This window comes from Dipodomys merriami, unplaced genomic scaffold (assembly GCF_024711535.1).
Source record: "Dipodomys merriami isolate MVZ:Mamm:240054 unplaced genomic scaffold, mDipMer1.0.p SCAF_173, whole genome shotgun sequence".
Lineage (NCBI taxonomy): Eukaryota > Metazoa > Chordata > Mammalia > Rodentia > Heteromyidae > Dipodomys > Dipodomys merriami.
Genome location: NW_027203082.1, coordinates 612,083 through 626,615, shown reverse-complemented (window position 1 = coordinate 626,615; position 14,533 = coordinate 612,083). Strand labels below are relative to the sequence as shown.

Sequence of the window (14,533 nt, the reverse complement as noted above, 5' to 3'; positions counted from 1 at the left end):
CTGGACCCCAAAAAAAACAAAAACAAAAAATCTCCAAAACTGTCTACAAACCTCAATCCTCATCCCCAGTTGCATCTGTTTCATTTTTATATATTTTCTCTATGACCTTCCTGACTTCTACTTAGAAGAACACTAATGATTACATAAGACCAGTGGTCCATGAGACTCAGCAACTAACCACCAAAAAGCCAGAAGTGGAGCTGTGGCTCAAGTGATAGGGTGCAAGTCTTGAGCGAAACAGCTAAATTCAGGCCCTGAGTTCAAGCCCCAGTACCAACACGAGCCACACCACACACAGAGAGAGAGAGAGAGAGACAGAGACAGAGACAGAGACAGAGACAGAGACAGAGACAGAGACAGAGAAAGATAAGAGGAAGGGAGGGAGGGAGAGAAACCCCATAGCTAATGCATAGCAGGGTGAGGATTTAAACACAGGCAGTCCCAGTCGTTTCCTTATGTTGACTTATTTTATGCACAATGTTTATATAACTTCAAGTAACCAAACTGACTTAGCTGAAGAGACAGGATAAAGTGCTTCAATAGATGATGTGGCTTAGGAGCCACCAAACTTGGAATCTCCCCCCTGCAGCAGATGGAAGTGAAGGGAAAGACTCCCACAACCTGTAACCTATGAGTGATGAAATGTAGCCCTTTAGGAAAGGATAGATATGTGAAATAAGATTGGACTCAGAAATATTTTACTGGATCCAACACGAATGTACATAATCAAATATATATGGAGAGAGAGGGAAGGAGATACAGACAGACAAACAGATAATTTCACATCAACTATAACAGGAAGCTGTCCTTTGTCATCTGCGTAGAACTTTTGTCTAAGACCATGATTCTATTTCTGCCTACAATATAGCTGTAATTACAGACATACTCAACCATCCTCTGTTTATTCTTAAGATTTTGCTTACTTGTGCTGGCCTCAAACCATGATCCTCCAAGAAACTGTAATTGCAGACATTTACTTTTAAGTCTTAAAGAAAAGATACACAGCCACTAAAATGTGATTTGTCTCCTTCAAAGCCTGAAAGTCTGCGCCCAACCTCTTCAGTTCTTACAATTGTGGTTCTCAGGACTTGAAAGCTTACCTTTTGACCTCCAAGGCACCGCGTTCATCGCCTGGGTAACAAAAAAGTCCTGCGTTTGTGATAAGCCTTTGTTTGGTATTTTCAGGGAAAAGAACAAAGGGGCAGAGAGAGAAGTACCCAGGACATATTAGAGAGGAAAAGATGAAAATGTGACTGAACACAGATCAAACTCACAGTCCACTCCTTTAGCATTTTATTCTGAGCGGTGAGAAGCAGAGAGAGAATTAAATTCGTATTCACCAATTATTATTTTGTAACAAATGTACTCGCTATTTACAAGTATATGATTCTTATATAATTTGCTTCCAAAAGAACAAGTGACCAAGTCTTGTTTGTACAATTGGTAAAACAGTGTATGTGGCATTGCTGAGATTGTTCTTGGTGTTCTTTATAAGGAAATCACATTGGGTCTAGATTCTTTGACAACCTAACTGTATCTGAAAATTCTGTTTAACCATTATGTTGATAAAAGAAAAAGTATGTGGCACCCAGACCATGGCTGTCTGCTAGATTTAAATTTTAGACATAAAGCCTGGTAGCTTAGTTCTTAACAGCTACTTCTTTCCCTCTGTACTCCAGTATTTCTTAACCATACAAAACTCATATTTCAGATGATCTTAGTGCTCAAAAGTAGCTCCCATCTTCTCAGAAATACTCAATTGAGATAAACTGACACTTTCAGGCTATTTTATGTTCAATTTCCTCTACAAAATCCTCTGTAGATCCAGTATCTTTATCTCATCTTCAGTTTTATCCTCAGTAGTGGTCCTTTGTATAAGTATGTGGATCTGATTCCTGCCTGAGATAGAAAGGAATGAGGAAAATAGAATAATAGTAGGCGAACAACAAAAAGAAAATGAAAATATTGTAAACTGGCCTCCCAAGAATAGAAGTAGTATTTGTGTTTATACATATGTGAAGTGCAGATAGAACCCAGGGCCTTACACTTAGCTGGGTAAGCATTGTACCAAAGAGCCACACTCCCAACTCAGAAATAACATTTCCTGACTGCCTACCATAGCCTAGAACTTACACACATTAGATCTCAAAGACCGTTAACTCTGTTTCCAGATCAGGAAACTGAAACACAGACTTGTCAAGACACTTAATTCAAGGCACACCTAAACTGGTAGAACCAGATCTCTCTATTTCACCAATAGTATCCAATCATTGTGATTTGGAATTGAATTCAGAAAATAAGAAAATTTAGACATAGTGGTAATATTGTGATCCAAGCTACTTGATAGGCAGAGGCAGAAAGGCTAAATTAAGAGACCTTATTTCAAAGACAAGACAAAACAAAAGCATTGGGGACATGGCTCTGGTACTTCTGTAGCAAGTCAAAGCTCTACGTCCAACCTCTAGTACAAAGATTCACAATCCTTGCAACTCTGAAGATTCCCCTGGGCATGGTTAGCTCAGGCAGGTGGTGCAGTACTAAAGAAATCTGTGTTGAAGGTTTAGTTGATCCCAGGCCCTTCCTTGGGTGCAAGCAGATGGAGAAGTGTTGAGGCAGCTGCAAAATCCATTCTCCATCTGGAGGTAAAGCTAGCATATGACAGGAGAACAGCAGTCAGTGTTGCAGACCATGATTTACTAAGCTTAGAGGATGCAGACAGTATTGTAGACAGTGATTTTCTTTAGCTGGCTGAGTGAAGAGTGCTAGGCCAGGAAGACACCAGGACTGATCCACAGCCTCTATACTGAGAAATGACATAGCACAGCCTGGTGGAGAGTAGGTCTGGAGGGACCTTCTCTAATCTGAATTTTCTATGTACATAATGAGCTTGTCAAATACTAGTTACTTTCACTATAAAGGAAAGAACTGGAAATTTCAAAAGCTTACTTCTTTTAAATTCTCATTTGCCTCAACAAACTGCTATTTCTACTTTCCTTAAAGTGTTAAATACAGTAGAATCAGCCAGCTAGGAATTGAAAGTGTATGAGTCTTATACTTGGTTACATTGATATTAAACTTGCATATTTTAATTTGCACATTAACCTGTGTACTTATTCATCAACATGTGTACCTATTCATCAATTATGGATTATAAAATACCTCTCCAGTGTTAGTGCAAACAACATGCCATTTGCTGATTGAGCTGTTTAATTAAATAAAAGATGATTAACAGCATTTCTTTATACCCCATATATTTCACTGTTTAAAATAAAGGCCTTCAGAAACTTCACTATGGTTCTGACCATGACAAGTTCAGCCTTCTGCAGGAAAACTATAATTTAAAGAAGGCTTTTTTAGAAATGAAGCAAAACAATACATTTTTACCTGACCTCAGATTGCATTTTGTCATGTTAATTTTGGTCAAAATTCATCATAGCTAAGGGAGGTCTAAGTTCTGCCTCATCCATGTGCAAAATATAGAATACACAGCAAACTTCCCCAGCTAACAGTTTATAAATCAACGGGAAGCCAATTTAATTTGCTGTTTCTAACCTAAACTATACCCATAAGATCTCTGTGTACTCAACTGAAACCTATTTTTAAAAAGTAACTACAAGGCAGTAACTGGGCTTAACTTAACCTTATCTGTTTGTGTCTGCTAGTGTTGACTACAGGCTTAGATCTCCTCGACCTGAGTGAACCAGTCTCCCAGACTCAAAGCAAAGCCAAGAAGTCAGAACCTTCATCCAAAACTTCATCTCTCAAGAAAAAGGCTGAGGGACCTGACCTCATCAGCACAGATGTTGAGCAGAGAGGCCAGCCCCTCCAAGTCACAGAGACTTCATCCTTAGATTTAGGTAAGGAGTAGTTGTTTCCGGCCATTGCTAAACCTTGTACTACTGATGGTGGTAGTGATAATACAGGGAAGCCCCACAGTTGACAAAAGTGAATTAAACAATAGAAAAGGCAAAGTCCATGTAAGAAACTGGGCAAGGCATAAACTTTTGTGCTTGGATTGAATGGCCATCAAGGAGCTCAACTTTAACTAACTAGTATTGATGCATCAGCCCACAAGTAATTTGCTAGTCATAGAAAGCAGGCACCATATTAGATTCAATAGTTTCAAATAAAAGATGCATCTTGCTTCCAGCAGCTTTCAATCTAGGGCAGAAGACAGAAAGATACATGAATAAACAACTCCAATACAAAGAGATAACAATAGCCAAAGTAAACATTAGCATGTACATGTCCAAGTTAATGATAACAATAACTACCATGTAGTATTTTCCTGGAATCATGCTGCATTGTTTGCATGAGACATATTATTGTCTCATTCAATTATCAGAACCTGGAAATATATGAGAAACCAAATTTAAATTTTAACTTGTCCCAAGATCTCTAAGTTACTAAGAAGAGCTAGAACTTTTGCTTCACTGTAGTGAACATTAATGCACATACTTTGATCTTCCTGAGGGGAGAAAAAAAACAGCTTAATCCTCAGCTGATTGAATCAGTCAAATCAAGCTCTGTTTTCTCAGGAGAAAGAAAACACTGGTAGGAACGTCAGAAAGTTATCTCTGCCTGTTACTAACTGCTCTTTGTGTACATAAATATGTGGTGAATATATATATATATATATGCTCATAAAGTGAGTTTATTCATACCTATTTATAATGTTCAAAAGAATAAGTAGGATATATGTATATGTATGTATACATATATATGTGAAATCACTTTCTACCATGATATGTATGTTAGATGGCCGATTAATTTATTCATTTGCCTAATAAACATTTTTTAAGATGCCCTGAGTTGTGGGCATTTTCTGTGTTCTAGGAATACAAAAATAATATATCCTTGTCTTGGGGCTGGGAAGGTGGCTCAGTGGTAGAGCGCTTGCCTTGCATACATGAGGCTCTGGATTCGATTCCTCAGCACCACATAAGCAAAAAGAAAAAAGCCGGAAGTGGCACTGTGGCTCAAGTGGTAGAGTGCTAGTCTTGAGCTGAAGAGCTGAGGGACAGCACCCAGGCCCCACGACCGGACTCAAAAAAAAAAAAAAAAAATATATATATATATATATATATATATATATATATATATATATATATATCCTTGTCTTGCCAGGCACTAATGGCTCATGCTTATAATCGGAACTACTCAAAAGACTGAGATCTGATCATAGTTTGAAGCCAACCCAGGCAGGAAAGTTCATGAGAATTGTCTCCATTTAATCACAGTGGAGCTGTGGCCCAAGTGATAGAGTGCTAGCCTTGAGCACAAAAGCCCAGAGTTCAGCCTCAGGACTAGCAGGATGATGATGATGATAATAATAATGATGATGATAATGGAATAATAATAGTAATAATAATATAATTTTGTGTTCCTTTTATCAGGTTTACAGTCTAGTAGATTAAAATATGTATTTGGAATTAAATATAAATATTGTAGTGAATTGCAATTACACAGTTACTAAAATGTCTGAGTTTCAGTCACTACTGAATTGCAATCCTTGGGTGCCATTCCCTTAAGATTGGGAATGAAGTTGGGCAAGGTTGCACACACCTGTTGTCCCAGCTCCTGTGCAAACTAAGGCAGAAGAATCCTGAGTTTGAGGCTAGTCCAGGCAAAGTTAGTGAGACACATTCTTAAACGTAAAATTTAAAAGGCAGGATGCTACAGGAGAGAGAGTTCAAGTTGTGGAGCTCCTATAGAGCAGCAGTAAGGCCTTCCAGTACCACAGGGCTGAAGGATAAAGATTGGGAAAAGGGGGGTTTTATTCAAAGGGCTTAACTGACAGGACTGACCGCAACAAATTCTATTTTAACAAAAGGAAAAATCCTTCTCTGGTGGATGGATGAAGACAAGACTAAAGGCAAGAATGACAATACAGAGAACCAGTGCTAACAAAGGGAAGAGAAAGATTAAGAGATATTAGAACAAGATTTGGGAATTGAAATTTATATGCCAGCAGATGGGCCTTAAAGAACATGTGAGCCCTGTGACAGGTAGAAACAACTTTCGCCATGTGCTGGTGGCTGAAGCCTATAATCCTTGCTATTCAGGCAGCTGAAATCTGGGAATCATAGTTTGAAGGAGCCCAGGCAAACATGTCTAAAAGACTCTTCTTTCTAATTAACCAGCAAAAAAAACTGGAATGTGGAGGTGTATTTCAAGTGGTAGACTGCCAGACTTGAGCAAATGAGCCAAATGAAGACCTGAGTTCACACACACACACACACACACCCTGAGTGCTTCAGTTGTAAAAGCAATTTAATTTGTCTTCATAGTTCTCATTTTTACTTACTTCCATATATTTTAATTAAATTTTAATGGCACATTGAAAAGGTAAAAGATGGTCTTGGGTCTTTTATGTGTGAGAGGTAATGCTTGATTGTATAAAACTTTTCAATCTTATTCAATCTCTTTACTATCTTTACCTTGTTCTCTCTCCCTGGCTCCCTCATTTCTTACCTCTTAGTAGACATTCAAACACAACTGGAAAAATGGGATGATGTTAAGTTTCATGGAGATCGAAATAGCAAGGGGCATCCAATGGCAGAGAGAAAATCATGTTCATCTAGAGCTGGATCAAAAGAGCTTTTATGGTAAGATAATCTGACTATAGAAAATAGACATGTATGTGTCAACTATGTGAGAGTTCCTTTCATATACCGAAATAGACAATTAGTTAAATTAATCCAGATACTTAGTATTACATATAATAACCTCATGGGTCAATGTTAATTAATTTGGCTTCTACAACCTGTAAATTATTTCAAGTGAACTGTCAAGAATTAATTAAATTCAGTCAATAAGGATTTGAGATGTATCGTGATTCAGCATTTGTTGATAATTTTCTGAATGTGTGACTGAGATAGTTAAAATGATGTATATATATATATATATACATATTTATGAGAGAAAGTATGTAACATGGCACATCAATATTAATTAAGTTTTCTGATTATATAGGCAATCTTCACTGGCTTTCTCACTCATCCACTGTCATATAATACAATAATTAAGGGCAACTGATTACTTTGAGAAAATCTAAGTACTCATTTCATCATGTTTATATGAGTCTTAATGGGAAGTTTCCCATTCAAGTTTTGTTTCCCATTTGAACCTTCAACTTATTGTGATGTTTCAAGTTCAACCTAGAGATATTTTGTGAAATGTCCCCCACAAAAAGACACAATGTTTTTTCATAAAATGAAATTCTGTGAAACAAAGTGGCTTTGTGTCTATTTTTCCTTCTGCCTATAAGTGAGCTAAAATTCTAACTTAAAACAGTAACAGCACATTATGGCCACTTAAATAAATGGTCAAGATAATGGAAATTCATAAAATGTATAATTTTCACCAGAACTCTGATGAGAGGTTCATTATCCTGATTTTCAATGACTCTGCTTAACTATGTTTCTTGTGTGAATTTCAAGCTGAATTTCCTCTCAATGACATTGGTTTCTGTAATGCATCCTTTACAGGTCTGCGGAACACAGATCTCAGCCAGAACTGAGTGGTGGCAAAAGTGCCCTCAACTCTGAGTCAGCTTCGGAGTTGGAATTAGTGGCCCCAGCACAGGTAATAAAGTCACATGTCCAGTGAAGCCATCTGCTCAAGTAGATAATGTCTCATGAATATTTCACTTGTGTTTTTTAGCAAAAGTTTGAAGTATTTTATTCTGCTTTCTTACTTAGTAACTGTCTCAATGCTAAGAATAACTGATTTATACAAATATACATATGTTGCTGGGAAACATGCTAATGAATTCACTGTGTACTTAGCACGTTTTCCTTGTTCTTCCATTGACTGTGCCAGTATTTTGCAATAAATTCTACTCCAGTATTAGCACTATTTGTGCTACAGAATCAAAAAAAAAGGAAGTCACATCCTGAGTGCTCATTCACATCTATGCCCTTTGGAACAAGGTATTATATACATCAGTATTCTGACTGTCACATTAAAATAAATTGCATACCAGAGAATATTATTCTTGTATTAGCAGTAATGACAATAATAAGCTATTAGGGACTTGCTGTGCACCTTTCATGTATTATATCAAATATCCAAATAATTCCATGCATTCTAAAGATCATTTAAAGATAGTCCTCAAAAACACTCTTAGTCTCAGTGAAGTCACACATCTTTTCCTGGGACATAATCACTGGCGGTGATTATATATGAAATAGATCTGTCCACTGTTTGACCATCACTCCAGTATAACTGGTAATGAGTTTATTCTCTCTTATGGCTAAAGGTCATCTCTTCTATGATACTGAGAGTAATGTTGGTCTCAATCTTTCCATCCCCTTTGACAATGTTCAAAGCTATTGCCTTGACCTAAAACCACAACACAAAGATCTCTGAAATATTTGCCCATGTTGGTGTATTCTGGAGTCTAATTAAGGTATAATTGATCATTTAAGGAAATTAAGTGGCGTGAGCAAGAGATTTCCTTGAGTTTTTCTAGATATGATGTTGAAATTAAGAGGAATAAGTTATCTGAGGTGAAATGAAATGGATAAAAGTGAAAACAGCAGGTGTTATTGTATGCTATTATTTCTAATGTACATTGGCCCATTTGATACCATTATATAGAGAAGGAAACTAGGACACAGAAAAATAAAGAAACTAATCTGTGGACCCACAACTGTTCAGTGCTAGAGAGAAAGAGGGCCCACGTACAGCGGTAGTTCTAAGAAAATGGAAACATTCCTAAAACATCTCCTTCTCCAGGAGAGAAGACATTAGTGTTCCCAGAAAACAGCTGAAAAACAAGTCGACTAACTTCCTGAACAAATCATCCTGCAAACCTTAATGAATTGTAAATGTAACATGAAACTGTATTTTTTAAATCTGGAGAGTGCATTTTGTATTTTCTTTCTTTATGCTCATTCTAAATGTATCTTTTTAAAATGAAAAATTAAGGCACTTATTAGGAAAACATTTCTTGATAGGTAGAGATTTAAGATTCACCTAAAGTAACTGGTACTGTGTCATAAACTGGAATCCTTGTAACAATTTAATGTAGCAATAAAACATTTGTTTTGAAAGCAGGGCAAGACTTGGCCCAGGTGGGCTGTTCTACACCAAGCTGGGGCAGAGGAGCAGCTAGGGTCGTTGGTTTCCATAGAAACCCACAATGCACTTATCTTATTATCCCAATGACTGCTGCCCTCCTGCTGCTTGTGTGATTCCATCCCACCACATTGTCCTTCCTTTTACCCACTAACCAGCTTTCCTTTAAGGGAGCACAGTGTGCTTTGGAAAATTGGTATGTGATTCCTTATGTTGTCTTCCAAAATACACTTTAAAATGCACTACAATAGTTTTCTGTCTAAGGAAGGCTTAATGAATCATTTGAGATGGTTATTTATAAAGACTTTACTTCTTCAGTTTTTTAAAATAAATATTATCAATGTAGTAAGATTTGCTAGAACTAAGAAATTTCATGCTATTCTGTGAATTCCAGCCTATGGTTTAATTAGAAAAACTTCATGAATCAAGGTTTAATACTATACCTGAAACACCAAGTCATCCAAACAGAGAAGCAAGGGAGTACATAAATTAATCTACTTGTTATCAGAGACAGATGTTTTCATTGGAAAAAACACACTGCTCTTGAATATATGGCTTGTTATGTAGATATAGTAAAATATGATGGAGGTAGAATAAAAATCCCACTTATACCTGACTTGCAAATCATTCACATAGAGCATTTCAGCTCATCAAAACTGATTACTGGACTCCTCCTTCTCAGATGGAGGGAGTGAATCAACAGGTGATGGGCTATTATAAGCTATGCTTAAAAACATATTTCAGAATCACAAATAAATTGGAAGCTCACAAAGTGAGTAATTCTGATGTTTTCTTGTTTTTCTAAGACATACAAAGGGCAAAAAAACATGTCATAGGTATTTTTCCCATGTCTTCTCAACACTTGTTATCTTTTGGCTTTTCAATAATAGCCCTTATAACACTTGTGAAGTGATATCTCATTGTAATTTTTAATTTAGTTTTTATTTATTTCATTTTATTTTTTGTTTTATGGTGCTGAGGACTGAGTCCACAGCCTTGTACATGCAAGGCCAGCACTCTACCACTGAGCTGTATCCTGGCTACCTTATTTTATTTTTTTGTAAATGTATTTCATCTATTATTATTTATCTTTTTTTAATTTAATTTAATTTTATTTGTGAACATACTGTACAGAGGAGTTACAATTACATGGGCAGGATAATGCATACATTTCTTACCAAGCATTGCAGCCTCCTCCTTTGTTTACCCTTCACATCCCTTCCCAGCCTCCCCCCTCCCCCCCATCCCAATCCTATTCCTTCCCCCCCCCACCCCCGCACCGATGTTGTAAAGCTCATTTTGGACATGACAACTTGTACTTCTCATTGTTGCAACAGGTCCACCTGTATCCTTAAACAACTGGTTTTTCCCCATCTCCTCCACAAGTTATACTGACATCAAATATAGTGAAAGCAGGGGTTATACTGTGGGGGAGGGACATACAAAGCAACAAAGAGATAATCTTATAAATGCGTTAGAAACACATGCATGAAAGAAAAGAAACATTAAAATACACATCTAAGGGTTCATTTTCCTGACATCATATTATCTGACCTTTTCCGCTTGACTCATACATATACTAGATATTACAAATAAGGGAAACCATGGGACCTATGTTTCTTTGGGCCTGGCTTACTTCACTTAATATAATTTTTTCCAAGTTTTTCCATTTCCTAACAAATGGGGCAATGTCATTCTTTCTGATGGAGGCATAGAATTCCATTGTGTATATATACCACATTTTCTTGATCCATTCATCTACTGAGGGGCATCTGGGTTGGTTCCATATCTTAGCTATGGTAAATAATGCTGCAATAAACATAGTTGTGCTGGTAGCTTTAGTGTGGTCTTGTTTGTAAACATTTGGAAAAAATATGGAACGCTTCACGAATTTGCATGTCATCCTTGCGCAAGGGCCATGCTAATCTTCTCTGTATTGTTCCAATTTTAGTATATGTGTTGCCGAAGCGAACACTATTATTATTTATCTTATGCCTGATGCTTATGTGCTCTACTATTTGAACCACACATGCCAGCCATTTCACTGATACTCTCATTTTTTGCCATGACTCACTTGAATCACAATTCTATTTATTCATCCTGGGTAGCGGTGATACTAAATGGTGCTAAGCTCCACTCCCCCCCCAAAAAAAATACAGGGAGACAAAACCCCTAACACCCATAAGTCAATGAATCCATAAATACTAAATATTTGGGTGCTCCACAGTTTATGGTTGAGTGAAAATCAAGTGAATCACAGAATAGTATACCATTTGTGTTCAGTTTTTAAAAATATATTGCTATGTTCTGCTTATGGGTGAATAAATATGAAATTAACTACACAGAAGATCTAAGTATGCTCTATAGGCACATCTCTTATTTTTGTGTTTTTTTCCAAACATTTGCAATTAACTAAATTAAGATATATGTCACCTTAGCTATGATTCATAGAAGCAGTTGGCCTTTTCAGACATGATTTTGCCTAAATGACTCACGATTATTTCATGCAGGGAAATATCCTGAGATACAGAATACAAGACTGTGCCAGTTCACATGGCAAGGCAAAGCAAAGCAGATTCTGTGTTAGGACCTGCTGTATATATGAAACTGGCCTGAAAGCCACACTTCTATCTTGGCTTCTCGTCCTCCTAACAATAGAGATTATCTAGTCACAAACTAGAATCAGCAGGGGATTTTTCTAAAATATCAGTACTTGGAATACAGACTTATAGAAGTAGTATGTTTGAGGGTAGAGACTGGTTTTAACATGACTAAGCTGAGACTCATTACTGAAAAAACATGCATATATGCTCACAAACATTGAGACATACCAATTAGGGCATAAATCTTGAAAGATACTCCAAAAATAACATCAGTTAGAAATATTTCTGAGAAAATAGCATGGGAAAAGAAACACTTAATTGATTGTGTCATGTAATCTAATAATTTAACACTTTATATTTGGTTTATTTCAGGCCCGACTGACCAAGGAACATCGCTGGGGAAGTGCATTACTTTCCAGAAACCACTCCTTGGAAGAGGAATTTGAAAGGGCAAAGGCAGCAGTAGAGGTACTTTTAAAATGTGCTTTTCTTTTTCATATTTCTCATAGTGCCATTAAAAAATCAAACCAATAGGATACATATAAAATAAGTCTTATTTTATAGATATGAATCTGAAACATGATTATGATTGTCAAAATAGGACATGTTGCTAAAGAACCTTTGATTTCTCATCTGGAAAACAAATAGATGTCACCTCTTGTGCCAGTTCTATGACAGATTAGCAATGGCTGTGTGAGGTCCTAGGTCAGAAAGAACTCTGAGCCCTTGGTTCCATGGTGAACACCACTGTGTATTTGCTAAGTCTCAGTGAGATCAGAGTAATGTCTGAAATTTGATAATCTCCCTGCCTTTGGATATTATAATTCTCTAATTAGTTGAGAAAGGGGCATTGCTTGAATAGGCTAGCCAGTGGATAACCTGAGACATGATCTTTTTATCATTGTCTAAAACATTGTTGAGAAGAAAAGTGAAATACTGGATATGAATATTAAATATAAAAATATTCTAATGGGATTCGGGAGCAAGGAAGGAAGAGAAGCCAAAGAAACATCAGACATCATCTTTTGCTATTTTTTAATCCACTCTTCTGGCTGGAAGAACAAAATGTATATCACAGATGTGAGCTGGGATGCTCATCGGAGCTTTGATTGCTATAGGAGCAGGATCTTTCCCAGAATTCAAGTATGAGCTTGATAGGACCTCTACTTCCAATACTGATGTGAAATCTGGAGAAATGAAGGCATCTTGGAATATGCTACATTTCTGTGACATCTTAAGCTAGATTTCAGATGGTATGATGATACAAAGGCTCTTCCTCTGTAACTCTCAACTTGAGACGCAATAAAAGCGTATTCTCATCTTCATGTAAGGATTTATTTTATTCTGGGAAATAATTTGATATAATAATTCAGAAAGCCAAAAGCAGAATACTTTTCATCTCACCACATTAAAATCCATCCAAATTTCTCCTTTTAATTTCAACTTTTTCTAGTTAAAAAAGCAAATGAATATTTAATACTCTTAGTGTGATCAACTGATATAGTTGGTTGAGACCAGCTGAGTTCAATCAAGTTGTTCAAATGCATGGAGCCTGTAGCTTAATTTATCTTAAATGTCGATTTTCCAGACTTAAGAGCTAATTTAAATTTATCTTTTGAACTCCTACTGTGTGTAGCATACTGAATTAGCACTCAAATTATTATTCTAAAACAGAATCTTAGGTCAAGGAAGACATTAGCATTTATCTAATACCATTTATAATGAGAAAGATAATAGATTTCTACTCAAAAAAACACAAAGCAACAATCAATAAGGAAAACATAACTTCCTGCCTATCAAGATAAATATTCTCAAAATCATTTTATCTTGTTCTTGTAGAGCTTTTAGGTATTTTTCCTTTAAAATTCTTTACCAGTTCTTCCATACAATTCTTACATACAATTAGGGACTATTCATTTCTTTCCTTGAGAACACATGCCAGTTTTGACTAATACTAATTATAGTTTCTTAATTATATTATGCTGCTGTTGTCTTATCAAGAAGTTGATATTTTTGTTACCTTTGGAGTAAGTTGGAATTTGCTTAATCCTTTCTTTACATGATGCCTACCTTAACAAACTAGATATGTCTTCTGGCTTTCCTTATCATTCCTGGGGCCTGAATTGTTCTATCAACTTATCCCTAATACTGTATGGTAATAGTTCATCTCTAGACCTCCATCTCCATACCTCTACAGTCCTTTTCTGCCACAAAACCCAGGAAGCTGTTAAGTTATTTCAAAATATTACTTGCTTAAAAAATATTACTGACTTCCTCCATGCACTAGCTGACAAACTAGAAAGTAAAGATAAAGAAATGAGGAAGTTGAGCTGTGGAGCACTAGCCTTGAGAGCCCTTAATTCAAGCCCCAGGACCAGGACACACATACAAACACACTCATGTGTGAACACATACACGTTGTCGATTTGCTAAGGGTAGGTGGCTCAGGTCTGTAATCTTAGCTAATTAGAAGGTTGAGATATGAAGATCATGATTCAAAGCCAGCCCAGTCCATGAGACTCTTATCTCCAATTAACTAACAATAAGACAGAATTGGAGGTGTGGCTCAAGTGATAGAGCAAGATAAAAAGTTAAAATATAGCACCCAGGCACTGAGTTCAAACCCCTGTACCAGCACAAAAAATAAAGAAATAAGGCAGCCTTAGGGAGCTGTCTAACAATAGCATGGAACACAGGAAAAACCACTTCTTCCTCATATCATCTATTAGATGAAGAGCTTGAATTTCTAATATACAATAAGTGAATTTATGCCTTCATGTGTAAAGTATAGTTATACAGAATTCCCAACAAATTAAAAAGTGTTTTTGTTTATTTTCCTTCTGGAA

The 14,533-nt window shown here is 36.5% G+C and overlaps 1 protein-coding gene and 1 non-coding gene across 16 annotated transcripts in view; one reads left to right on the top strand and one right to left on the bottom strand.

The window, feature by feature from the left end:
• The window catches only part of Pex5l (peroxisomal biogenesis factor 5 like), a 249,369-nt gene that overhangs the window by 164,533 nt on the left and 70,303 nt on the right, over positions 1-14,533 (top strand). For 12 of the 15 annotated variants that reach the window (XM_070025860.1, XM_070025855.1, XM_070025856.1 and 9 more), the window contains 4 exons: positions 3,663-3,857; positions 6,482-6,608; positions 7,491-7,587; positions 12,060-12,155. In XM_070025860.1, coding sequence (XP_069881961.1) covers positions 3,663-3,857; positions 6,482-6,608; positions 7,491-7,587; positions 12,060-12,155 — 515 coding nt within the window. The remainder of the gene's footprint in view (positions 1-3,662; positions 3,858-6,481; positions 6,609-7,490; positions 7,588-12,059; positions 12,156-14,533) is intronic. The other 3 variants (XM_070025846.1, XM_070025854.1, XM_070025848.1) reach the window with 1 other exon arrangement.
• LOC138829510 (U6 spliceosomal RNA) lies at positions 10,953-11,059 on the bottom strand. Its single transcript, XR_011372638.1, has one exon. It is a non-coding gene; the product is annotated as a U6 spliceosomal RNA (small nuclear RNA).